Genomic DNA, 25,620 nt, shown 5'->3' on the forward strand with positions numbered 1-25,620 from the left:
AGAGAGAGAAGAGGGAAGGAGAGAAAGAGAGAAAGGAGAAAAGCAGAGGAGAGACAAGGAGAAAAGATTCTGGTTCAAATGAGAGAAAAAGTTCACTCTCCCATTTGGCCAGATGTATTTTATATTACTAAAATAATGTGGAAAAGTCACATATGCCCCTACTTAAGTTAGGGACATTAAATCTAACATAAACTTACACATCAGCACCTAAACACAAGCACAAAGACAAAATTACCCCTACGTACTCGACACTAACAGCATGTTTTTTTTTCTAGTAGGATCCTGAATTGTGTTTATGGGTAGCTTTGTTGACAGTTTGGGTTCAGGGGTATTTTCATGATTTTATAATTCAGATTCTAGTCAGGGGCAGTTGGATACTCATTTATTGGGTTTTGGTCTCTTGGGTCTTTTGTAACAAAATTTATCTTTTGGGGGTTTGTTTGAAGTTAGCTTTGTTCTTAAGGAGTTGTTTGTGAAAGGGAAGCACTCTAGGGGCTCATTTGTAAATATTTTAATTGGCTTCTCCAGCAAGCCATTGGGTCTTATAAAAGAGAATGGGGCTGTTTCTATAGAGGTCTTTTTTGATTCTCTCTCTTGTTTGAGTTGTAGCTCAGCCCCAACTAGGGTTTTCAAGTGTTGGGAACTTGGGTTTTGAAGAGTCAACCCATTTTGGCACCTTCCAATCCCTTTATCGTTGCTTATCCGTGTAGGAGGCCAGCTTGTGCCAATGATACTATAGAAGAACTGTTCCAATAGGAGTTATACTTCAACTTTAAGCCTGAAATCCCTAAAATCCAACTTGTCTTTTTTTTTTTTTGTTTTTTTTTTTCAGATTGGTACTTCTTGTGCTTATTGTTATACACTTGAAGTGCTGCATGTAATTTGTTTTTCTGCCCGCATCAAGTGGTATCAGAGCAAGTTCTTTCCTTGGGTTGCTTTAAAGTTCATCTCCTTGTTGTGTTTTGCTATATTATTATGGCTGCAAGGGGTGGAACATAGTAGGGTGATAGAAGACCACAACATGTCACTGTAGAGGTTTTCCAAGAGGCTATAAGAGGGATGCAAGAACAGATTGATGGTGATTTGGAACCAGAAAAGTTTCTACATTGGTTGGACAACATTGAAAATTATTTTGATTGGAAGGAAATGAATGAAGAAAGAAAAGTGAAGCTTGTAACAACAAAGATGCGTGGGACAGCCTTGGAGTGGTGGAAAAGTTATCAAAGGGACAAAGAAAGGAAGGGGAAAAGAATGGTTAGTTCTTGGGGAAGAACGAAAGAAAAGCTGAAACCATTGGCAACCTCAAACCATATATCTACTAACTTTTTGTTGTTCAATTTCTGTCATATTACTCCAAAGAGTTAATCTATTAAACTCTTTTGCGTACTCCTTTACACCCTTTTCCCATTGCCTTAAATTCAGCACCTTCTAGTAAAGCTGAAATCACAATTCTTACCACTAGATTATGAGCAAACTCTTTACCAAAAGGTGTTGAATTTAAGGCAATAGGAAAAGGGTGTAAAGGAGTACACAAAAGAGTTTAATAGATTAACTCTTTGGAGTAATATGACAGAAACTGAACAGAAGAAATTTAGTAGATATATCAATGGTTTGAGGTTTCCAATACAAGATCAAGTCAGCCTACATTTCTCGTATAAGGTAAAGGATGCATATCAGCTAGCTCTAAAGGTTGAAGCTCAATTGAGTTGGAGCTCAGGATGGTAACTAAGTGTTGTCCAAGGTACATCTTCATCAATAGGTCAAAGTGTTGGGGCTGGTAAGGGTCGTGTGATCAACCAAATGCGGCCTACAGTCCAAGGGACCTCAAATGCAACAAAGATCACTCAAAGGCATCCTACTATTTGATGTTTCAGGTGTATGGAGTTGGGGACATCGTTCGAATGAATATCCTAAGAGAAGGATTGAAGGGAAAACATATCTGGTTGATAAAGTCATTGATAAACAGAAAAACGATATAGGCCATGTTGAGGATGGACAAGTGGCTGAAACCACTGAAACTAATGTTTTAGAGGAAGAAAAATCGGATGGGGACATTGAGGGTGAAGCTCTAGTGATACAACATTCCATGGGTTGCACTTCAAGAACCACTACCAAAGGACTGGTTGAGAAAGAATATCTTCAGAACACATTGTACAGCTGGTGGGAAGTTGTGTAACTTGATTGTTGATAGTGAGAGTAATGAGAATCTAGTTTCTCAGGAGATGGTGGATAAGCTGCAACTCAAGACTGTTCAACACCCAAACCATATCACATTTTGTGGTTCAACAAACGAAATGAGGTAAGAGTTTCTTCTAAATGCTTAGTTAATTTCTCTATGGGTAGAGTTCTTAAAGTACCCCTATGGTTTAGGAAATTAACTAACTCTACCCTTACTGTTTACATATTGTCTTAAAGTACCCCAAGTTTTCTAACAATTGACGTTGTCGTTAAGCACTAATGAAAAAAAGCAAAATGTTGAATTTGCCCTCCACTATTCTTTAAAATTTCAAAATAAAACCCAACTGATGAAAATTTTTAGGAAAATGATGCGGATCGCAGCTCCGACGATCATCATCATCACTGTCATTGTCATCATGTGTAAACAATAAAGAAGCTCCGTTGAACAAACAGGATCTAAACAATAAAGATCATTGTTCTTTAAATTTTCAAAACAAAACCTAAGTTACCACTGATTGCTTTTCATTGCATAGTTTTCAAGGCACCAAGGCGAGGTTAGGTGATTGGGGGGTGCCTAGTCGCCTAGTCGCCTAGGCAATAGAATTTTTATGTTAAAAGCATAGATCCTAGGGTAGTTCCCTAGGTACCATAACCATATTTCTTTAATAATTATTCATGATTTTCATAAGAAAAGTATAAATTTCATATTAAAGTATAGAAAATCAACATATTCATGAGAAGAAAAGGAAGAAAGAAAATAAAATTCAAAAAATATAGGGGCTGAACCCTTATTTTTGTTATAGGAAAAGAAAAAAGTAAAAAGTATTGGTAGTAGTAGTAGTAGAAGAGGAAGAAGAAGAAGAAATAGAAGAAAATGATAAAAAGAAAATAATAATGTTTGTGTTGATTAAACCCTAATAAATAAGAAAATAATAAAAAAAAATAGTATATAAACACACAAAATGATTATTTTAGTTTAATAATGTCTATTTTATAATTATAATCTCAAAAAAGAATGAATAAAAAAGTATTTTATGGTAGGAAGTAGAAAACTGTTAGGCAATTAGGTGAGGCGAGCCTCAAAGGGTGCCTTGTTGCCTAGGCGTTGCCTTGACAACTATGTTCCATCGATGAATGTGCATCTACAAAGAAACTTCCTTGCTTTTCATCTGTTGCTGGATTGCTCCTATCGTTGTTAGTTTCTTTGGCTTCATAGCCAGGCAGAAAAACTTGTCTGCTTGACTTACGAAGAACGCATTTTCTGGTATCACTTCAAAATCAGCTCCTTGGAAGTGGAATATGAAATTGGGAAAACCAGAAATTTTTTTTGGAAATGCGTAATAGAGATCCAAAGTGTATGGACTTTGATAAATTCTCTTTAGTTTCAGTTGAGCAAAGTAATCCACCAATACATTCTTCACACTTTTGTATGGCTTCTGACCAATGTAAGTGAAGGCGGAGCCCGAGTCAATGACACAGCAATCGGTGCCATCAGGTTTCGACGCAAACATTCCTGGCGGGAAGTTCATGCAGCGGGTCCCTACAGCGATATCTATCAGATTCAATGCAAACAGTTTCAGGTTTTGGCTGTACTGCACAAATGGGGTTGTCTGGACGTTTCCTCCTTTGATGACTATGTCATTGCCAAACCTTAGAAAGCTGGAAATCTTCATGGAGAGAGCAGATTCTACTAAACAGTAAGAGAAGTGTTGGCTAATTTGGTCACCCAACTGGGTTACTAAAGAAAGAGTGCCTCTATTCATTCCCAATATCCCATCAATCCCACCGCTAAACTGGAAGTTGCGGTTCAGATTGCTACAGCCAAAGACATTCTTGGCCTCAAGGGACTGATTATTTGATGGAAAAGTGAAGGTTTTAGAAGAAAACCTTTGGTTTCAGAATCCATTCTCCTAGAGGCTACCTGACGTCTTATGGCGGAAGTGAGCCCGAACATTGCGGAAGCAATCGAGGTCAGACTGAGACATCTGACAGATCTGTGAGCTTTGAGGAGAAGAACCCAAGTTAGCTGTTTGGCATTCTTCCTTGTTTGTGTTTTCCAAAGAGAAGAACAGAACAGATAAGAAAGTAATAGAAAGGGTATTACTGTCATTTTCTCAAAATATAAAAGTCATGTGGTGTGGCATGTCAGCGGATTGTGACGGAACCCTAACAGCAGGGGAGGAATTAGTCAATTGTTAGAGAACTTAGGGGTACTTTAAGACAATATGTAAACAGTAAGGGTAGACTTAGTCAATTTCCTAAACCATAGGGGTACTTTAAGAAATTTTCCCTTTCTCTGTTGGTAATACATTTGAAGAATCGGTATGGTGTAATGTTGTCCCAATGGATGGATGTCATTTTCTTTTGGGACGCCCATGTCTGCAATCTTCCTCCAATCCATAATCGGATTTTTTGCTTCAATCACTTCCGATGGGTTTTGCTTAAATGTGCATTTAGTAATGGATTACTATTAGTGTTTTCCATGGCTAGGAAATCCTGGTTGGGGAGTCTCTTCCTCCATCGCTGATGAGTTTCCTCCAGAAAGACCCTTATCTACTTCTGCAGCTTCCACCATCTCCTTAATCTCAGGATTCCTTCGATAAAGCCAGTCAAAATCTCAGTCACTCCTCGCCATCCTTGACTATTTTTCCCTGCAGGGAAACAAACCATTTGTTTCTTTCCTTTGTCTAAGAACTCTGAAAGAGATATGAATAAACCTTTATCATTCCCTTTACTTTCCACCACATATTTCTGCCTGATTTTGTGTTATTTTCCTTCCAGCATATCTGTTTTCCTTGTTTCTGCTTCGTGCAAAAAATCCTTCAACCATTCTATTATCTCTAAGCCTTCCACCAGAACTGTTGCCTTCTTCACCTCCCTTATCTTCAAGCTGTAGCACCCTCTGATTCTTAATTCTTCGAAGATAAAGTCTTTAGCCTCCACTTTCAGGGATTTCCTCCACCTTGTCGCCTCCACAAAACCTTGTGAGCTTTCCATCTTCAACCTCCACCAAGGGGAAGGAAGAGAAGTTATAGAGGGATTGCGAAGGGTTCATGGATGCCTTCCTGCAGAACTTTCTTGAAGAAGAGACTCATCAGTTCTCCGAAAACCATCAAGGATAGTCTTTTTTGCAGATTTTACATCTATCTCTACATTCAGATAATCAGATGCTTAGAAGATGGAAGCTGGAGGAGGGGAAGCTTCGGTTTTATTGTCATTTCCTTTGTTATCCATTTGATCTTTTTAAAAGCATCTATATGAGTCCAAGCAGTCATTTTCTCATCCTTCAGACAACCAACCAGCACTGACCACCTTCCCAACTCCAAAAAGTACAGAAAACAATTCAGCTCTCCTTGAATCCCCAACTCATCCATATAAGCAATTCAGCTTGTATGACCATTTTTAACCCTGTCCTTTCTAGTTTTACCACTCATCCATCTAAGCATTCACATTTCTGCGACAGTCATTTTTAGGAAATGTTTAACTTCCCAACACTGTGTTTCATAGGTTAAGGAAGTTGTTTGACAAACTAGGTGCCTTGCTTCAGATTGGATTCTGATTTTTCTAAATTCAAGAACATGGAGGAAGCTTCACTCCATAAAGACTTTTCGCTTGTTCTGGAGTGAAGGCATCTTCATCATTTGTATGGTCTCTTACTTTGAGATACTTTATCAGGATATTCTTTGAATGCTCTTCTTCTCTTATAAATCCCCGTTTTGCTTTTCAAAATAATTTATACTTTACTACCAAAAAACAGATAAAACTTGTAATCTCATGGTACAATAATAAAACAACTTGCTAGACATTTATATTGGTATAAATCAACTAAGAATTAAAAGTATACAAAAGCAGTAAATTGTTGATAATGAAACAGCTGGTGTAATTACCGATAAATCCGATCCTCAAGCAACTGAAGCCCCATTTTAAAATTCTGGAGATTACCCTGAGACTGGCATGAGCAGAACTTGAGCCCAAGAAGCATGAGAGTGAAAAAGGTACCAGTAGCTGCAGGATGGCTTGAAAAGTGCCAAGGGAATTTCATAGTTCCTTGTAACATACGACTAAGAAGCAATAGCTGCTCAACATTTTCATGCCGAACAACCTATAAAACCAGAAAAGAAAATATGAAAAGCAAGGAACAGAATAAAATTTTATATAATTTCAAAGATGACATTTTCCTTGAAAATGAAAATTAATAAATTTGTACATGCATGTAATTTTTATGCATAGTTAAAATAAAGGAAAAGAAAGATATAGTTTACAATTTCTGTAGCATTTAGCGTGGAAACCAAAGTTATCTATTTTTCACTGTTGTGTGCTTTTTCTCTTTTTTACCATTCAAAATAGTGCAACTAAAAGATCTAAAGCTGAAGCATATGAGCATCAAAGGAAAATTTCTTTTTTTCCCTTCTATGTGGGGAGAACCAGGGAGGGGGCTGGAGAGGAGGAGAGATTCATGAACTATGCGGAAGGTTTGGTAAGAGGTTAGAAACGTGAGGAAGGAACTATGCGAAAGGTTTGGGTGGACACACCAAGTGAGGCATATGGTAATCTCAGGATTTTGGAAAGGAGTCTAGTTGTTTGATTTGTGAACTCTGAACCTGATGTGGAAGCTGTTAAGGTTTGGTCTTTGGAGGCTTGGTGCCCAAAAAAAACTTTGTAGGTTAGAAAGCTCAGCACTGGTTTTCTCCCATTTACTTTTGATAGTGTGGATGCGGCAAATCTTGTACTGGAATGAGAACAAAGTGAACTGCAACCTCCAAAGCTTAGAATAAGAAGGTAGTCTCCTTTGGTTGGTGCTATCAGAAACGTGGGTCTGACGAGCTTGGTGTGGTTTGATTTTTGGCATTCTATTACATGCTTGGAGTTTTCATACATTTAAGGCAGTGAGGGAGGCCTGTGGCAGGTTCATATATGCCGGCAATAGAAAAAATTCTTGGAAGATGTTGAGCACAGTGAGAATCTTAGTGGAAGTTGCATAGGTTCACAAGGTACCAACTCCATTAACTCTCTGCTTCAGGGGGAAACCTATGAGTTGAGACTTGTGGTGGAAGGTTCTTACCCTCAAAGTTGGTTGAACCACCTTGAAGTAAGGATGGGGATTCAAGACTGAAAGGAACCCAGATGCAAAGATCTTCATTATGTTGATTTGGGCGAGAAGGCGAAAAGACATTGAAAGACAGAGGCAGACGACGAGGGCATTTCTGGAAATTTTAAGGGTTTGTTTCAAGGAGCTTAAATGATGGTGGAGACTGGCAGAAATCAAAAAGTGGAAAAGTGGGTGGGGTCCAGGTGAAGGCGGTTGAAATGGATCGAAGCTTGGTTAATGTAGAAGAGGGTGGAGACCGAGAGGAGTCAGGGGAAGTGGACGATTTAAATTTGGAGGAATCTCAAAAGCTGAACAAGAAGATTAGGCCCTTCAAAGATCCAGGTGGGGTCCACGTCTTGACTGGTAATTGCGTTATTAGAAGGAAGATCAAACGACTTAGTAAGGCAAGTTTGCATTAAAAGGATTTTCTTGGGTCTTAAGAGGCAGGATTTTAAAAGGCCTGGGATGTTGGAAAGGAAAGGGGAAAGGTGCGCTTGAGCAATCTCCGAATGTGATAAAAATGGATTTAAAAGGAGAGGTCAATGAATGGAGGTGGCACATGTGGGGAGTCAGACGTCTTCTGTGGATGGAAGTGAGAGTCCGTGCTTTCAGATTGAAAGAAATAGTGTGGTGGTATGTCTCACGTAGGAAACTAAGTTTGCAGAGGTAGTACTCCAAGAAACCAGGAAAGATTTGATTCATGTGGGGAGTCAATTATCCCCTGTGGAGGGAAGTGAGGGTTTATGCTCTCAGTTTGAAAGAAATACTGTGGAGGTCTCCAACTTTCCATCACATAGGAAATTGAGTTTAATGAGGCAGTACTCCAAGAAACCGGGAAAGACTTGCACCTAGGAGTCCCGCTAGTCACTGAGGACATTAATCTTACAGAGAGTGGGGGATCGGAAGAGGGGGTTGAGGCAGTTGGGGAAGGAGATACTGATGTGTAACTGCAGAATCTGAAAACAAGGAAGAGCCGGGAGGGAAAGGGGCAAGAGAAGATGGCGGCAACGATGATGGTCATGAAGATAACTGTGTTGGAGACATATGTTGCTTTGAGGAGGTGACAGTAGGAAGGTTGGTGTAGACTTGGGCCGGAGAAGCAAAAGTGAAGAGAGGACTGATCAACAGATGTAAACCAGTCCTCAAAAATAGGTGTAAACTTGAAAAATTAGAGAGAAAAATGAGGAAGAAAAGTAAGAGCAGCGGTACAAGAGAAGAAGATGGAGAAAAGAGGAGGAAGAAGAAGAAAGGTTCAAATAATCCTTCCCTTTCTTCTCTAATCCTTTTTACTAAAAATTAATGTTAAAATATTTACAAGTATGCCTTTAAGTGGGCGGCCAGCTAGGCAGTAACATAAAGAGATCAAACAAAAAGAAATAACAGGCCCATTAGATAACAGGAAAATAGAAAAAATATTACAAGAGAAGATACTAGGACCCATTCGGACCAGTCTCTTTACACTCCCCCTCAAGCTGAGCATAGATGTTAATCATGCCCAGCTTGCTTATATAGTGTGTCATTTTCCCTCTCGGAACTCCCTTGGTCAAGATATCAGCCAATTGTTCGTTTGATGTGATGAATGGCAAACAAACTTCTCTTGAGGAAACTCTTTCCCTTATAAAGTGTCTATCAACCTCAATGTGCTTAGTTCTGTCACGTTGAACAGAATTATGTGCAATACTAATAGCTGCTTGGTTGTCACAGTAGAGCATCATTGGCTTCTCGTAGTCAACCCCAATTCTTCTAAAAGGGATCGTAGCCAAAGTAATTCTGACACACCATGTGCCATTGCCCTGTATTCTGCTTCAGCTGAGGTTCTAGCAACTACAGTCTGTTTCTTACTCCTCCATGACACAATGTTCCTAGCGACCAGAGCACAATAACCTGAGGTGGATCTCCTATCATCAATACATCCTGCCCAATCAGCATAAGTGAAAGCTTCCAACTTCATGTGTCCATGTTTGGCAAATAGAATGCCTTTTCCCTGGAGTACCTTTCAAGTAACACAAAACCCTTTCTGCAGCAGCTAAATGAGTATCTCTGGGAGAATGCATAAATTGACTAATAACACTTACTGGATAGGAAATGTCCAGCCGAGTCATGTAAAGATATAACAACTTCCCAAGCAGTCTTTGAAACACCCCCTTATCAGATAAAAGGTCACCATTTGTAGCAGAAAGCTTATGATTGGGATCAATAGGAGTGGAGATTGGTTTAGCTCCAGGTTTACTAGTCTCAGCAAGGGAGGTCAAGGACATATTTAAGCTGAGAAATGAAGATACCATCCTTAGACCTAGCAACTTCAATGCCCAAAAAATACCGAAGATCTCCCAAATCCTTGATCTCAAATTCAGAGTTAAGAAATCTTTTGAGTTTACTGACCTCTTGAGTGTCATTACCCGTGACCACAATATCATCAACATAAACTATCAAAAAGGTCACCAGAGATCCATTTCTCTTCAAGAACAAGGTATGATCAGATTGAGTTTGTGTGTAACCAAAGGAGACAAGAGCAGCCCTGAACCTCTCAGCCCAATCCCGAGGAGACCGTTTGAGACCATAAATAGATTTCTGCAGTTTACACACCTTCCCTTGCATTTCCTTCCCATACACCCCTAGAGGCAAAGACATATAGACCTCTTCATGTAGGTCTCCATTCAAGAAGGAATTTTTAACATCAAACTGGTTTAGGGGCCAATCAAAAGTAGCGGCTAGAGATAACAATACCCGGACTGAGGTCATCTTAGCTACAGGAGCAAATGTCTCAAGATAGTCAATACCATACATCTGAGTGTAGCCTTTAGCAACCAGCCTAGCCTTAAACCTCTCAATAGATCCATCAGAGTGATATTTAATGGTAAACACCCATTTACAACCCACTGGTTTCGTCCCTTCAGACAAGTCAACAATATCCCAGGTATGGTTCTTATGCAAAGCATCCAGTTCAACCATCATAGCATCCCTCCATTCAGGTTTAGATAATGCTTCCAGTACAAACCTGGGTATCACATGGGAAGAAACAGAAGCAAGAAAAGAGTAGTAGAAAGGAGAGAGAAGGCTGTAAGACAGGTGTTTGGAGATACAATGTGATGTACACTTCCGCTTGCCCTTGCGGAGAGCAATAGGAAGGTCAAGGTCTGGGAAAGAAGTAGATGGGTCAGAGGAAGGCTGACTTGTTACCTCAGTAATGATGGGAGGAGCAACAGGCTCTTCTGTAGGAGTGGAAACAACTTGCCCATCTCTGAATCTGTGCCTTTGGTACCACCTTTGGAGAACAGGATGAGAAGGAATTATAGGGGAATGAGGTGGAGGAGGAGGAATAGGAATATTGGAGGTAGGTCCAGTGGGAGAAGTGGACACTATTGAGCAAAAGAAGAAGAAGAAGAAGAAGAAAGGAAGGAAGAAGAAGAAGAAGAAGAAGAAGAAGAAGAAAGGAAGGAAGAAGAAGAAGAAGAAGAAGAAGAAGAAGAAGAGAGAAGAGGTTGCAGACTTAAGGCCTCAAAAGAACAACTTCATGCGAGTGAAGCATTAGTATTTATACTATACTGGCCATACAACACAAGAGGCCAACAAAATTACAAAAATACCCCTTCGGGCACTAAACCTGCATACAGTACATATAATACACCTGTCAACACTCCCCCTCAAGTTGGGGCATAGATATCAATCATGCCCAACTTGTCACAAATACCTTGGTGTCTGGAATGGTTTAGCCCTTTTGTAAAGATGTCTGCTAGTTGGTCTTCAGAGCTGATGTATGGAGTGCATACTTTGCCTGTGATGATTTTCTCTCTAATAAAGTGCTTGTCAACTTCAATGTGCTTTGTTCTATCATGTAGTACCGGGTTGGAAGCGATACTTATAGTTGCCTTGTTGTCACAGAGTAGAGTCATGGGTTTGTCAACTGGAAAACCCAACTCTTTCAATAGATTCTTTATCCACATACCTTCGGCTACTCCATGTGCCATTGCACGGTACTCAGCTTCAGCACTGGATCTAGCTACCATGGTTTGCTTCTTACTCCTCCAAGTAACAAGGTTCCCTCCTACAAAGGTGCAGTAACCACTAGTAGACCTTCTGTCACTTTGAGATCCAGCCCAATCCGCATCTATGTAAATTTCAACTCTCAAATGTCCATGTTTTTGGAATAAAAAGCCAGCACCTGGGAACTTCTTAAGATACCACAGTATTCTCTCCGTTGCTTCAAGATGAGTGGACCTAGGTGCATGCATGAACTGGCTGAGGAAACCAGCATCATATGCTATGTCTAGACGAGTCATAGAGAGGTACAACAATCTTCCTACAAGCCTCTGAAATTGCTTCACATCCTTAAGAGGTTCACCTTGGCTGTCACTTAACTTATGGTTGGGGTCAATGGGAGAGTCAGCTGGTTTAACCCCAATCTCTCCAGTGTCCTTAAGCAAGTCTAGGACATATTTCCTTTGGGAGATGAAGATACCCTTTTTTGATTGGGCAACCTCAATTCCAAGGAAGTATTTGGCGGGTCCTAGATCATTCACTTCGAACTGAGTGGCAAGGAAGCCCTTCAAACTTTGAATTCCAGTCACTAGTAACAATTATGTCATCCACATATACTATTAGGGCAGCCATTTTACCTTCTACCCTTTTTACAAACAGTATGTGATCTGACTGACATTGCTTGTATCCCCTCTGCTGAACTGCAGTATGAAATCTGCTAAACCAAGCTCTTGGTGATTGCTTCAGCTCATATAAAGACTTCTTTAACTTGCACACTTTCTGTTCACTTCCTTGAGCCAAAAAAACGGGGGGTTGAACCATATAAACTTCCTCTTCCAGGTCACCATTCAAGAAGGCATTCTTGATGTCGAGCTGATGTAGATCCCAATTCAGATTTGCAATAAGAGAGAAAAGTACTCTAATAGAGTTTATTTTGGCACCAAGGGCAAAGGTTTCTGCATAATCAACTCCATATACTTGAGTAAAACCCTTTGCCACTAAACGAGCTTTATACCTCTCCACAGTTCCATCAGCCCCATGCTTAACAGTAAACACCCATTTACATCCAACTGGATCCTTTCCCTTAGGGAGATCAACAAGTTCCCACGTGCCATTCTTATGAAGAGTATCAATTTCTTCCTTCATGGCATTTGCCCATTCTGGTACTGAGAGAGCTTCTGCCACATTCTTGGGAATAGGGGTACTGTCAATGGAGGTAAAATCCATGGAGACATAGAGAGCTCCTCATGCCTACACTCCCCCTGAGGATAAACAGGAAAGAAGGGCTCATCTTCAAAGAAGGTAACATCCATGGAGACATAGAATCTCCGAGAAACAGGATCAAAGCAACGATACCCTTTCTGAGAGAATGAGTAGCCAAGAAATATGCACGGGATAGCACGAGAGTCCAATTTCCCCCGGGTGGGAGATAGGTTTTGGACAAAGCACCGACAACAAAAAACATAAGGAGGGATAGAAAGAAGAGGGGCCTTAGGAAAGAGAAGCTGATGTGGGTCTTTGTACTCTAACCAACGAGAGGACATTCGGTTAATGAGGTATGTAGAACAAAGGACAACCTCAAGCCAAAATCGTTTGGGAACATTCATATGGAGTAGTAAACCCTGTGCCACTTCAAGGAGGTGTCGGTTCTTCCGTTCAGCCACACCATTTTGTTGTGGCGTACAGGCACAAGAGCTTCGATGAAGAGAGCCATGTGAAGCAAAGAACTCCACAAGGTCACTATGAAAAAACTCTTTTGCATTGTCTGACTAAAATATTTGAATCTCAGTCTGAAATTGGGTGAAGACCATCCACTGAAAATCTTGGATAATTTTTGGTACTTCCTCATGGGTTCGCATTGGATATACCCAAGTGTTTCTGGAATAATCGTCAATGAAGGTATTGAAGTACTTCTAGCCACTCTCAGAAGGTAAAGCAACAGGGCCCCACACATCAAAATGCACAATGTGAAAAGGAAACTCAGATTTTACTATTTCTTTGAGGAAATTGAGTTCTACAATGCTTGCTTAACTGACACGTTTGACAAGAAAAATTAGAAGCAGAAACTGACTTACACAGTTCTGGGAAAACAACTTTCAAGGTCTGAAAAGACAAATGACCCAGACGATAGTGCCACAAATACATTTTACTCTTTTTGAACTGACTCATAGACCCTGTAACATGAAGGCCAGCCGTATTCTCCAGCATGTAGAGTCCATCAACCATACGTCCCTTACCAATCGTCCTCCCCGAGGCCAAATCCTGAATCACACAATAGGTAGGGAAAAAGGTCACAGAACAGTTTAAGGAATTTGTAACACTACTGACTGAGAACAAACTCACAGGGAATTTTGGAACATGAAGAACATCAGAAAGAGTAAGGCCGAGGGGAAGAGAGAGAGTTCCTTGACCAACTATGGAAGTGTATGATCCATCAGCTAGTCGCACTTTATCTCTTCCGGAAAGAGGGTGATAAGTTTGAAAGTAAGAGGACATACCAGTCATGTGTTTTGACGCTCCATAATCAATGATCCATGGAGAGTCAAGGTTATTAGAAGCAACATGGAAAGCTGTGGCAGGATTACCTGATGTGGATGCAAAAGAGGTGGTGGGAGGAGCATCCATCTGGCGAATTGCTCTACCATAAAGCTCCAAATGATCAAGGAAGGAGTTTACAATATCCTCCCTTGGGTCAAATCCAGAGTAGCTATGTTGGCCATGTGGTGTTTGAGTCACAGTAGAAGTGGAGGGCTGATTCTCCCGAGTAACCATGTTGGCCATGTGGTGTTTCTTGGTACCTTGTTGCCCAGGCCCTCTAATTACATCTGAGCCTTACTTCTTAGGAAGATCGTGAGCCCACTTTGGTTTCCCATGGAGATCCCAACAAGTATCTTTGGTGTGCCGGGGCTTCTGACAATTAGTGCACCACAATTTTTCCTTATTCATGATTCTAGGTTTAGAAGTACTCAAAACCAAAGGCATACTGCCTTACAGAGCTGCTACAGTCCACAACTAGGCACTTGCTGATTTTTGGTTTCACAGAGAACCAAACACAAACACTGCAGCTGCAGTACTAGATTGTATGACCTACCCTTTGTAGGAGTCCACAGAACAATATACGAACACTGCACTTGCAGTGTAACCAGGTCTAAATGACCTACAATTTTACAACTTTCATGCAGCTTCTCAGTAGGAACAGCAATACAAGTGGTGGTTCACCACACCTAATCGGCTGATATCCACTTTCCAGGGCAGCCGAACAGTCACTTAGGGTTTAGGGTTCAACAACAGTCCCTTAGAGAGCTGAATAGAGCAACACACAATCGGAGGGGAAAAAAATAGCAAAACAGTCCCTACTCAGATTTTTAGGACATTAATAGTCCATCGAGAGAGTGCAAGAAGAGAACCATAAACAGAGAAACTTCAGTTCGGTACCCAGGTCACCCGAACTGTGAATAGGCAGTACACTCATGGACCCAATCTTCTCCTGCAGACCAGAACCCTTCTTTGTACATCTGGGATGGTTTTCTACAGTCTTCTTAGCCGAGCAACCCCAGAAAACATGTAGCAGAACCCTTTTCTGCGCTAGGAAGTTGAACAGTCAGCTTTCTTGTAGCAGAACCCAACTCGGCAGTGGAGATTAACAATCAGCTTTCTTCCTTGTCTTCGAGCATCAGGACTGTAGCTTCTACGCAGCAGTGGAGAGAGACGTCAGCTGGTTGTTTTCCAAGTCTAGTCGGTCCTGCTCTGATACCATATTAAGCAAAAGAAGAAGAAGAAGAAGAAGAAGAAGAAGAAGAAGAAGAAGAAAGGAAGGAAGAAGAAGAAGAAGAAGAAGAAGAAGAAGAAGAGAGAAGAGGTTGTAGACTTAAGGCCTCAAAAGAACAACTTCATGCGAGTGAAGCATTAGTATTTATACTATACTGGCCGTAGAACACAAGAGGCCTACAAAATTATAAAAATACCCATGCGAGCACTAAACCTGCGTACAGTACATATAATACAACTGTCAACAGACACCTCATGAGAGGACTCAAGAGGAATGGGAAGAGGAACACCTGGGGACATAGCAAAGGGTTCCTCAGATTTCTCTGCCTCAGGAGAAATACTAAAGAAAGGAGTCAACTCAGCAAATGTGACATCCCGAGATACAAAGCGGGTGCCATTAACTGGATCAAAACAGCAATATCCCTTCTGTGTGGAGGCATATCCTAGAAAAACAAATTTACGAAACTTAGGTTCAAATTTGTGCCTTTTATGACTGTGAACATGCACATAGCAAGTGCACCCAAAAACACAGAGAGGAAGAGAAAAAAGATCATCATCTGAGAAGAGAAGGCTAAAGGGGGTTTTGAAGTTAAGAACCTGGGAGGGCATTGGGTTGATAAAAAAGGTAGCAGTAAGAACAGCATCTCCCCAAAATTTTATAGGAACATGGGATGCAAACAGGAGGGATTTGGCAACTTCAACCACATGTCAATTCTTCCTTTTTGCCACTCTGTTCTGTTGTGGAGTTTAGGAACAAGAACTTTGATGAATAACCCCAAAAGTTTCAAGATAGGCGGAGAGGGTTTTCTCAAAATACTCCTTAGCATTATTAGAACGGAATATTTTGATCCAAGTGTTAAACTGGGTGAGGATGAGTTCATGAAATTTTTGCACAATAGTTGGTACTCCATCCCTGGATTTCATGAGATAAATCCAAGTCTAACAAGAGTAGTCATCAATAAAAAGGATAAAGTACCAGTTCACACGACTCACAATGAAGACTCGATAAATACACTCCCTTAAACATAACTGGAAACAAATGACTCAAAACAGAAAAAGACAAATGACCAAACCGAAAGTGACATAACAAGGCTTTGCCAATAGACTCTGACAAGACTGACTCTAAGGCAACTCCATGAGGTGGTCCAAAAGCTCTATCCGGTGTGTCCAACAAGTATATTCCGTTCGCTTCATGGCCACTCCCAATCATCCTCTGAGATTGCAGGTCCTAAAAAACACAATGAGTGGGAAAAAGGTTATGCTACAATTCATGGATTTAGTTAAGATGCTAACAGATAAAAGGTTTGTATTAAGTTTAGGGACATGAAGGACAGAGGATAAATAAAGGGTGTCAAAGGTCTTTATATCCCCTTTACCAGAAATGGGAGCAAGAGACCCATCAGCAAGGGATATTTTCTCTTTACCAGAGAGAAGGTGGTATGAGCAGAAGAGATTAGACAAGCTGGTCATATGGTCTGATGCACTGGAATCAATAATCCAAGGGATTTTATGATTACCTGAAACTGAAGCATGATTTGCATAAGCATGAATACCTGAGTGAGCAAATGCAGATGATGATGATGTGTTGCTGGAAGAGTAAGATGAAGAAACAATAGCTTCCAAGTGATTTAGCAGCCTCCCATACTTTTCAAAATCCGCCTTTATTGCTGCCAACTACTCAATGGTTGATTTTTCTTCACTCTCCTTATTTCCTCCTTCAGGTATTGTAGCAACATTAGCTGTCTTAGGCTTTCCTACCTGACAGCCCTTCTTAGAACTGTTATTATTCTTAAACCTATCAGGAAGAAGCTCAGGATGAAGCTTCCAACAAGTGTCCTTTGTATGCCTCAGTTTCTTGCAATATTCACATATCTGCTCCTTTTTCTCAGTAGGATCCTTTGGCTTTATTCCAGCATGTGCAAAGTATTCTGTAGGTGGACTCTGTAACTGAACCTGCCACCTACTCTCCTCACTGCTTATCATAGCGTATGCCTGGGAAAGAGTAACCTCATATTTGGCCAGGATATTTTGCCTAATGATGTCAAACTCAGGGTTGAGTCCAGTAAGAAATTCAAACACCCTATTTCTCTCCACCAACTTCCCATACATTTCAGCATCATTCTTACTCTCCCATACAACTGTCTCCATAACATCAATTTCTTGCCATAGGGGTTTCAGTATAGAATAGTAGATTGCTACACTCTTCTCCCCCTGTCTTAGGTTCTTCACGTCACTTTTCAACTTGTAGACTCTGGCTACATTCAACTTCTGTGAATAGGTCTCAGTAACACTATACCATATATCCTTAGCCGAAGACATCCAGAGATAATGCTGACTTATATAAGGTTGCATAGAGTTGACCAACCATCCAATGACTGTATAGTTCTCCTGCATCCATTTCTCAAATTCAGGGTCTGTCTCTTCGGGTTTCACTTTACTACCTATGAGATACCCGAGTTTTCCTCTACTATAGACATAAATTCTTATAGATTGTGCCCAAGCAAGATAATTTGTCCCATCTAGCTTGATTGTGGTCACACCAGTCAAAACGGAATCTACCGAGCCAAGGTCGGAAGCCGGCACTTGCTTGAACTCACTTCTGTATGGCTCCATTAATCAAACGAAAACCAAAGAACCAGAAATTTGGTCTATATAAACTTACTTGAAGTCAAAGCAGAACCCAAATGCTTGAAAACTAGGATTTTACTCCGTCCAACTGTTGGGGAGGAAGAGAGAAGATGCAGCCGCTCCTACCAAAGCTTCCCAGTCTTTTCCAAACCTAAACTGCCCTCCTTTAGGCGTCAAAAGACACCTCCCAAGCATAGAGCGCCACACCCAAAGCTTCACCTTTACTTGTACCATCGAAAATCTCTAGTCGGCTAGGGTTTTGGGCAGCAACAAAACAGCACCACTTCTTGGCAATATCCAGCCAGATTTAAACTCTCCAAACCCTCTACCAACTAGGCCAAAGATCCTCTGAGCTATAGAGAACCTATCTCTCCATACACTCTCTTAATCTAAGGGTGTATGGGAAAAGAGGAAGAAGAAAAGAAGGAAGAAAGAAACCTGCTCTGATACCAAGATGTAAACCAGTCCTCAAAAATAGGTGTAAACTTGGAAAAATTAGAGAGAAAAAGGAGGAAGAAAAGTAAGAGCAGCAGTACAAGAGAAGAAGATGGAGAAAAGAGGAGGAAGAAGAAGAAAGTTCGAATAATCCTTCCCTTTCTTCTCTAATCCTTTTTACTAAAAATTAATGTTAATATAATTACAAATATGCCCTTAAGTGGGCAGCCAGCTAGGCAGTAACATAAAGAGATCAAACAAAAAGAAATAACAGGCCCATTAGCTAACAGGAAAATAGAAAAAATATTACAAGAGAAGATACTAGGACCCATTCGGCCCAGTCTCTTTACATCAACTTAACGGAGTAACTTGTAAGAAACCGCTAAAGCTCAAGGAATTATAATGTAGTGCATGTGATGAAAATTTTCTCTCAGCTAAAGCTTGGTTTGGAGAGGACAGCACCCACAAAAAACTATAAATGGGTATTCAGGAGAAAAAGGAAGAGAGGCTTGTCAACACCTAGAGCTGATTCTAGGGAGACGACAATGAAGGAGAATTCACCAGTTTCTCAGGGGATGGAGGTTCAAGCTAACAAGGACAGTGATGGTCCTGATTCTGGTGCGATTATGAAGGTGAAAATGAATGAGTTTAAGGACAATACTTTGGGAGGTGTGTCTATTCAGAAGCTAGTAGACAAAGAGGTTTCAATCGGAAAAAGCTTGGGTCTGTTTTTTGGGGGTTGTGAAGAGTTTGCTAGGAGGGCCTTTGAGGAGTTTGAAAGGGGAAAAAGGGAAGAGAAGTTAAAGAAAAAAGTTCTGGAGAAGAAAGATGAGGCTTGGAACGAGGAAGTTTCAGATCAGGAGGATGTGTTCGTGGACAAAGACTGAGCCTCTCTGCCAGGCTTACCAAGGTTTCTAGATCAAGTCCAATTATGTTTGAGTCTTTGGTATGTAAGTTGGGTGTTTGTTAAGGGGTACAGAAGTTTTGTTTTGTAGGGTCTTAAGTGCATTGGGTCTTGAGTTGCGTTCTCCTTTTGGATGATATCTTATCTTCTGTTGTATCTCCTTTTCCTTTTTAATGAAATTTGCTCTTTATTATTCAAAAAAAGAAAAAAAAAACACAGTATGTAGTTCTGGATGGGTGGTAGTACTGAATGTGTTAACCTGGATACAGCAATGATAAATGTGTGTGTGGGGGGTGGACCAATCTTCAAGAGTCAATCAGTCAACAAGAGTTTTAAATAAAGATTTCATATAACACATATACCAGAGAAAAGCTTGTTCCTGGAAAACTAGAATAAGTTTTAGTTGAACAGAAGCTACTGTAAAAACATAAAGAATAAACAGAGCAACCAGTCTCAAATATAGATAACTAGAAGTTTATACATGGTCTTCTAATATGTCTAAGTTCCAAGCCAACAGTTTAGACGCTGATTTATTGACCAGCACATCAGAAACTGCAAACTGTTAATCATGGTTTGTGATTTCGACGTCGATGGATATTCCGCCATGTCGAGATAGAGAAATTTCAGAGATATTTTGCTAAGATTGGAAAATGTACAAAATCAGGAAAGATTTCTAGAAACATGGAATTAATTATTAATCCTTCAAGGAATCATTAGAGTAAATATAACTGTGCATTTAAGGTTCAAAAAAACCATAACAAAGAACTGTATAAATCAAATAGGAGTAAATTAAGAGACTTTATTGGTATCTTTGCCTTTATCTCCATTTTAGTCCTTTATCCATCTTCTCTTCATTAAATATGTCAATTACTTGCCATTTTGACCTTTTTTTTTCTTTTATGGTTTCTATATATTTTGATTAATTTGAGAATATTCTTTTGTAGTTATATGCATTTTACTTCTTCTTTTAAATTATAGTGACTTAGTAAGTGAATAATATCAAAATAGTAAGCGAATAGTTCAATCATCAATTCCCCATGGTCCTTTTAAAAAATTATAATGATTTTAACGAAATATGAAAAGTTAATAATCATTTTGCAATATTGCCAACATATCAGAAAAATATTGGAGGTATTTGAAAAAAAAAAAGAAGATTCCCAGAAAATTTCATATCACCACCTCGCAAAATAGGGATATTTTGGGGATATATCGCCAAGATCGTCAATATTACGAACTATGCTGTTAATAGATTACCATATTAAATATTGATTTATGCATTTTTAACAAGATTAGTGAATAAAAAACATGCTTCATAACAAATGCAACGGTTAAAGAAGACTTGGTTAAATTTTAAAATACAAAAGCAGAGACAGAAGAAGATAAACAATTGAACCATTTCTGACCTCAAAGCGATCAATAAAAAAACCAAGCCATAATCTATGAGCAATTATTCCTTGAATAGGATCCTTATCAGGCTGAACTACTGGCTCTCCTGGAAATAGGTGAGGCCTCAATTTTGCAGCAGGTCCAGAATACCTCACATCAGATGCAAATAAGCCACGTTTTGTATCTATTGTCCACAACCAAGCATCAACAAGCTCCGCAAGGACAAGTGAACCCAATTGTGGAGCAGCAGAGACTAACCATGTCCAAACAAATATGCCAATCTCCATTGCATCGGGTGTTGAAATGTAAGCAGGGCACCAGCAAAGGAGTCGTAAAAGCTGTGAGAAGCCCTCCATATTTGGCTTTGAATCAGAAGCCTGAAAAAAAAAAGTTACCACACAGCATTTAGTAGAAAAACAGAGATGAGGAACGAAATTGTCCATGCTGAGAAAAAAAAAGCAAGTACAAGCTGGTATGAGACATTAATATGATAATAAAAGTTTACCAGATCCGAGAGAAGTAATGCAGTAGCCTGGGAACATGTTTCACGAAATGATGTCTTATCCAGCTCTTCGCCTTTCTCAGCAACATTGACAAATTGTTGAAGTTGCCGCACAAACTTCATAAGAAGTAGCTCATTGAATGATTCACTTTCAGGTTGTAATTGTTGAGGAGACACTCCTGATTTTAGCCTTTGAAGCCCAATGCCAAGACCTATGACCGTTGGTGGAGTTCCAGGTTGAAAACCACCAATGCTGTTATACAACCTTCTCATGCCAGCAATTTCCCCAGCATGGTTGCACTTAGCTGTTGCACTGACTATACCCGTGGAGAGAACCTCCAAGTTGAAAGCTTCAGTCAATTTTAAGTTTCCTCCCGAAGCTGCAGCTGCAGCAGCCATAACTGCAGGGATGTTAGCTGTTCTTATGCCTACCCAGCAATCATTTTTTCCCGTACCAATCCGCATCTCAGATAAAAGGGAAACAACATCAGTTGCAGGTTGTCCTCTCTGCCATGTATTTGCTTTACAAAGTTTTTCCTGGAGGAAACAATTGGAATCAAACCAAACTCAAAATAATACCCAAAAGAAAAAGAAAAACACTGTCAAAACTGAAATATGTGTAGAGAAGATGGGCCAAATGGCCCATAGGATGTTTGTCATTTTTATCCTTTTATGTTCTTTGCTGTAATGGGCCTTAATTTGGGCCTTTATTTCTCTTATGTTGAGTTTTTTAATTTTCTGCCCAACCAAGGGCCTCTCTGTAAATTACCAAAGTTTAAGATAATGAAATAGGATTAGGGGTGTAAGAGGAGATTATGTTTGAAATCTCTCTCTGAACCCTTATTGCCGCCACCTTCCTCTTCCTATTCTCTCTTCTTGAAACCTGATTTCTGCTACTTTCAATCGATTCTCTGCAATATTTTAAACAGTCATTTCATTTCAAAAGGCTGTTTTTCTTCTTGGTATCGGAGCAGGCTCTTCTTCTTCTCTTTTTCACCTCTTTTTTCCCATACACAGTGTGTATGGAGAACCGAATCAGATGAATAGTTAAAGAAGCTTGTTTCAGCCCAGTTGTTAGTGGTTTCTGGAGAGACGGGGACTGGTTTTGTCGTCCTCCTAACAGTTTCAAGTGTGTTGCCCGAAGCCCTAATTTTCTGGAGAAATCTGATTGCGGGCCCCACAGAGAGTTTGACCTGGGCGCTCAGTGACTAAAAGACTTCTTATTCTTCATCTTGAAGATCAATTCAAGTTGCTTGGTCTTCTGTGGAGTCTACAAGGTGCGGCTGAGTTTTCTCTATTTCTCCCGGGTTCCGGGTGTGACGTAGTTAGTAGGTACGATTGCATAGAGGTTGACTCACAACACAATTTTTCTCCTGTCTTCATTGATTGTTATTCGAAGTTATTATAAGTTATTTTTGAAGTATTTTAAGAAGATGGACCCTTCAGAAGTTGAAAACAAGTATGTTGCTGAATCTGGACAGGTTCCGGGAGCCTCTGTTGACTCTTTGCTGATTGTGACCACAGTCAAGCTAGATGGAACTAATTATCTGGCTTGGTCACAATCAATAAAAATTCATATATGCAGTAGAGGCAAATGGGGTTTAATCTTCAGGAGCAAAAAGGCTCCCCTGGAAGATGACCCATCCTATAAAAATGGATGCAAGAAAATTATACTGTAATTGGATGGCTTGTGAATTCAATGCAACCTCAGATTAGTCAACACTATTTGTGGATGAATTCAGCAAAGAAATTTGGGATAGTGTTGCTGAAACCTATTCCTAGAAATTAAATGTAGCCAGAGCATACAAGTTGAGGAGTGATGTGAAGAATTTGTGACTGGGGGAGAAACCTTTAGTTGTTTATTTCTCAATACTGAAGTTTCCATGGCAAGAAATTGATTTGATAGAAGTTGTAGCCTAGGAAGCCACTAATGATGCTGAATCCAGAATATGATCACAAAGCAGAATATCTTATCCAAGGATAGCGTTTCACTGTCTCAAGCCTATGCCTTGGTAAGCAATGAAGAAAGCAGGAGACTAGTCCAAGTTCAAGGGGCTAGTCTAAATAATCACTTTGCTAATATGGGAGTGAACCTAAGGGTGTTATAGGAAATCCAATTGGCTCAGGGAAGAAAGAAATTGTTTGTGAGTACTGTAAGAAACCAAAACACACCAAAGACAAGTGTTGGAAATTGCATCTGGAGCTTCTTCCTCTTCATTTTCAAAAGAAATCTGCAAATATGAAGGCAAGGAGTGCCAATATTTCTACTAGTCCAGATAGTGACGGATGTTTAACTAAAGAGAAGACTGTTAGTGAGCAGTTAGCAACTATGAAGGCAGAGTATAAGAAGTTTGGAAGGATGATTAGGACCTAGAGGGTGTGGCCTCTTCTTCCAACCCTCCAAGAAATTCAACCTCTTCTGCATTTGCTCATTCAGGCATATGGGCTTCTGCCAAACATGCAACTATCTCAGGTAATCGTAGGATCCCTTAGATTATTGATTCTAGTGCTTCTGATCATATGACTAGCCTTTCCACTTTGTTTGTTTCTTATGATTTACTTCTTGGCTATGACAAAAGCACCCTATCCGATGGCTCTCTTGCTCCTATCTCCGGCAAGGGAACCATCAAGGCTATAGATTCCTCAGTACTTCCTTCTACTCTTCATGTACCCAAACTAAATACAAATTTGTTATCTGTAAGCAGCCTAACTAAGTCTTTGAATTGTTGTGTAACCTTTTTTCCTTCCTACTATATTTTTTAGGATCTAGAGTCTTAGAAAAGTGATTGGGAGTGGCCATGAGGCAAATGGAATATATCTGTTGGACACTCCTGGATAGAGCCATGGACAACCTGAAAAAGCTGCTTTTGGATCTACATCTTCAGAGTTTGTCACTCGAGTCATGTTATGTCATTTTCGTTTGGGTCATCTTTCTTTTACTACAATAAGTCATTTATTCCCATAACTATTTAAGGGCATTAATTTGTCCAAACTTCATTGTGAGTCTTGTGAGTTGTCAAAACATTGTAGAAGCAGTTATCCTTTGAGTAATAAAAGATCTTCTTCTCCATTCCATATTGTGCACTCTGATGTGTGGGGGCCTTACCATTTAACTTCTATGGGTGGCTACAAATATTTTATCTTGTTCATTGATGATTTTTCACGATTCACTTGGATATTTTTTATGAAGTTCCCAGACTTGTGAGGCAATTCCATGGATTTGTTCTAACCCAGTTTGATACCAGAATTAAAATTTTCAGATCCAACAATGCAAAATAATATTTTGAGAAAAACCTAACCTGTTATCTCACTGATTTGGGGGTTATTCACCAAAGCTCCTGTGTTATGACCCCAGAATAGAATGGAGTTGCTGAAAGAAAAAATCAGCATATTGTTGAAGTTGCAAGAATTATCCTATTTGCCTCACATGTCCCTACAAAATTTTGGAGTGATCTTGTTCTCACTGCAACCTACTTAATCAGTCGTATGCCATCTAGGGTTTTGGGATTTAAGTCTCCCTTTAGTCTTCTTCATCCGGGCAAGGATCTTTTTCCTATTCCACTCCGTGTCTTTGGCTGCACTTGTTATATACATATCCCAAGTGTCCAGAGACATAAATTTGAACCAAAAGCCCACAAGTGTATTTTCCTTGGTTATTCCCCCACACAAAAGGGTTATTGTTGTTTTGATCCAAAGACTAGAAAACGGTATGTCTCAATGGATGTCACCTTTGATGAGCTTTCTTCTTTTTATGATTCTTCTCAGAAGAGGCATTGTCCAAAGGGGGAGAATTTGTCTCAGCTATTTGCCTCGTCAGCCGATTCTCATTCCAGTGTTCCTATCCCTCCTCCATTAACTCCTCGTCCTCTTTAATCCCAGGTTGTACCAATGGCAGAGAACTAAAAGTGAGCAGATTCTTTCCCTTACACCACATGAGCCTCCTGCACTTCTAGCCACATAAGAGACAACAAGTACTGATACAGCCCCTTTGGAGCCATCCTTTCCAAACCTTGATATCCCTATTGCTATCAGGAAAGGAAAAAGGAAGTGTACTGCACATTGCATTTCCAAACACCTTTCTTATAGTTTGCTCTATCCTTCATATTTTGGCTATCTTTCTTCTGTTGCTTCTAACCCAATACCCAGGTCTGTGTCAGAAGCTCTTACTATTCCAGAATGAAGGGATGCTATGAGAACAAAAATTGATGCCCTGCACAAGAATGACATTTGGGAAGTGGTTGATTTACCTGAAGGGAAGGAACCAGTAGGCTGTAAGTGGGTTTTTACCATCAAATATCATGCTGATGGCACAATTGAAAGGTACGAGGCTAGGCTGGTTGCAAAAGGTTATACACAGACATATGGGATTGACTATTTGGAGACCTTTGCACCTGTTGCCAAGATGACTTCTGGGAGAGTTCTGCTATCTCTGGCTACACACTCGGACTGGCCACTTTACCAGCTAGATGTAAAGAATGCATTTCTGAACGGAGAGTTACGTGAGGAGGTTTATGTCTCTTCCTCCAGGGATGTATGAAATAGATATGAAAGGGAAAGTCTGCAGGCTGAAGAAATCTCTTTATGGACTTAAACACTTCGTTCGAGAAACACTTCGTTCGAGAAAAAGTGCCTTCTGGAGAAGTGTGTCTACCTTTTCGATTTCCTCACCAAGGGCATTCCCAAGGCTAAACCTCAGCATGATACTGGCAAGCTTGGCATGATTGACATCTATGCTTAGCTTGAGGGGGAGTG

General features: G+C 40.1%; 1 protein-coding gene across 4 annotated transcripts in view; it reads right to left on the reverse strand.

The window, feature by feature from the left end:
- The window catches only part of LOC148854085 (phosphatidylinositol 4-kinase alpha 1-like), a 160,043-nt gene that overhangs the window by 68,682 nt on the left and 65,741 nt on the right, over positions 1–25,620 (reverse strand). For all 4 annotated transcript variants that reach the window (XR_016095034.1, XM_088941758.1, XM_088941757.1 and 1 more), the window contains exons 12-14: positions 20,872–21,405; positions 20,384–20,743; positions 6,066–6,280 (exon numbers count right to left, since the gene is read on the reverse strand). Coding sequence is in view for 3 of the 4 variants with exons in the window: in XM_088941758.1 (XP_088797884.1) it covers positions 6,066–6,280; positions 20,384–20,743; positions 20,872–21,405 (1,109 nt within the window). In the remaining variant the exon portion in view is untranslated. The remainder of the gene's footprint in view (positions 1–6,065; positions 6,281–20,383; positions 20,744–20,871; positions 21,406–25,620) is intronic.

This window comes from Nelumbo lutea, chromosome 4 (assembly GCF_056320005.1).
Source record: "Nelumbo lutea isolate HS-2025 chromosome 4, American lotus-T2T, whole genome shotgun sequence".
NCBI lineage: Eukaryota > Viridiplantae > Streptophyta > Magnoliopsida > Proteales > Nelumbonaceae > Nelumbo > Nelumbo lutea.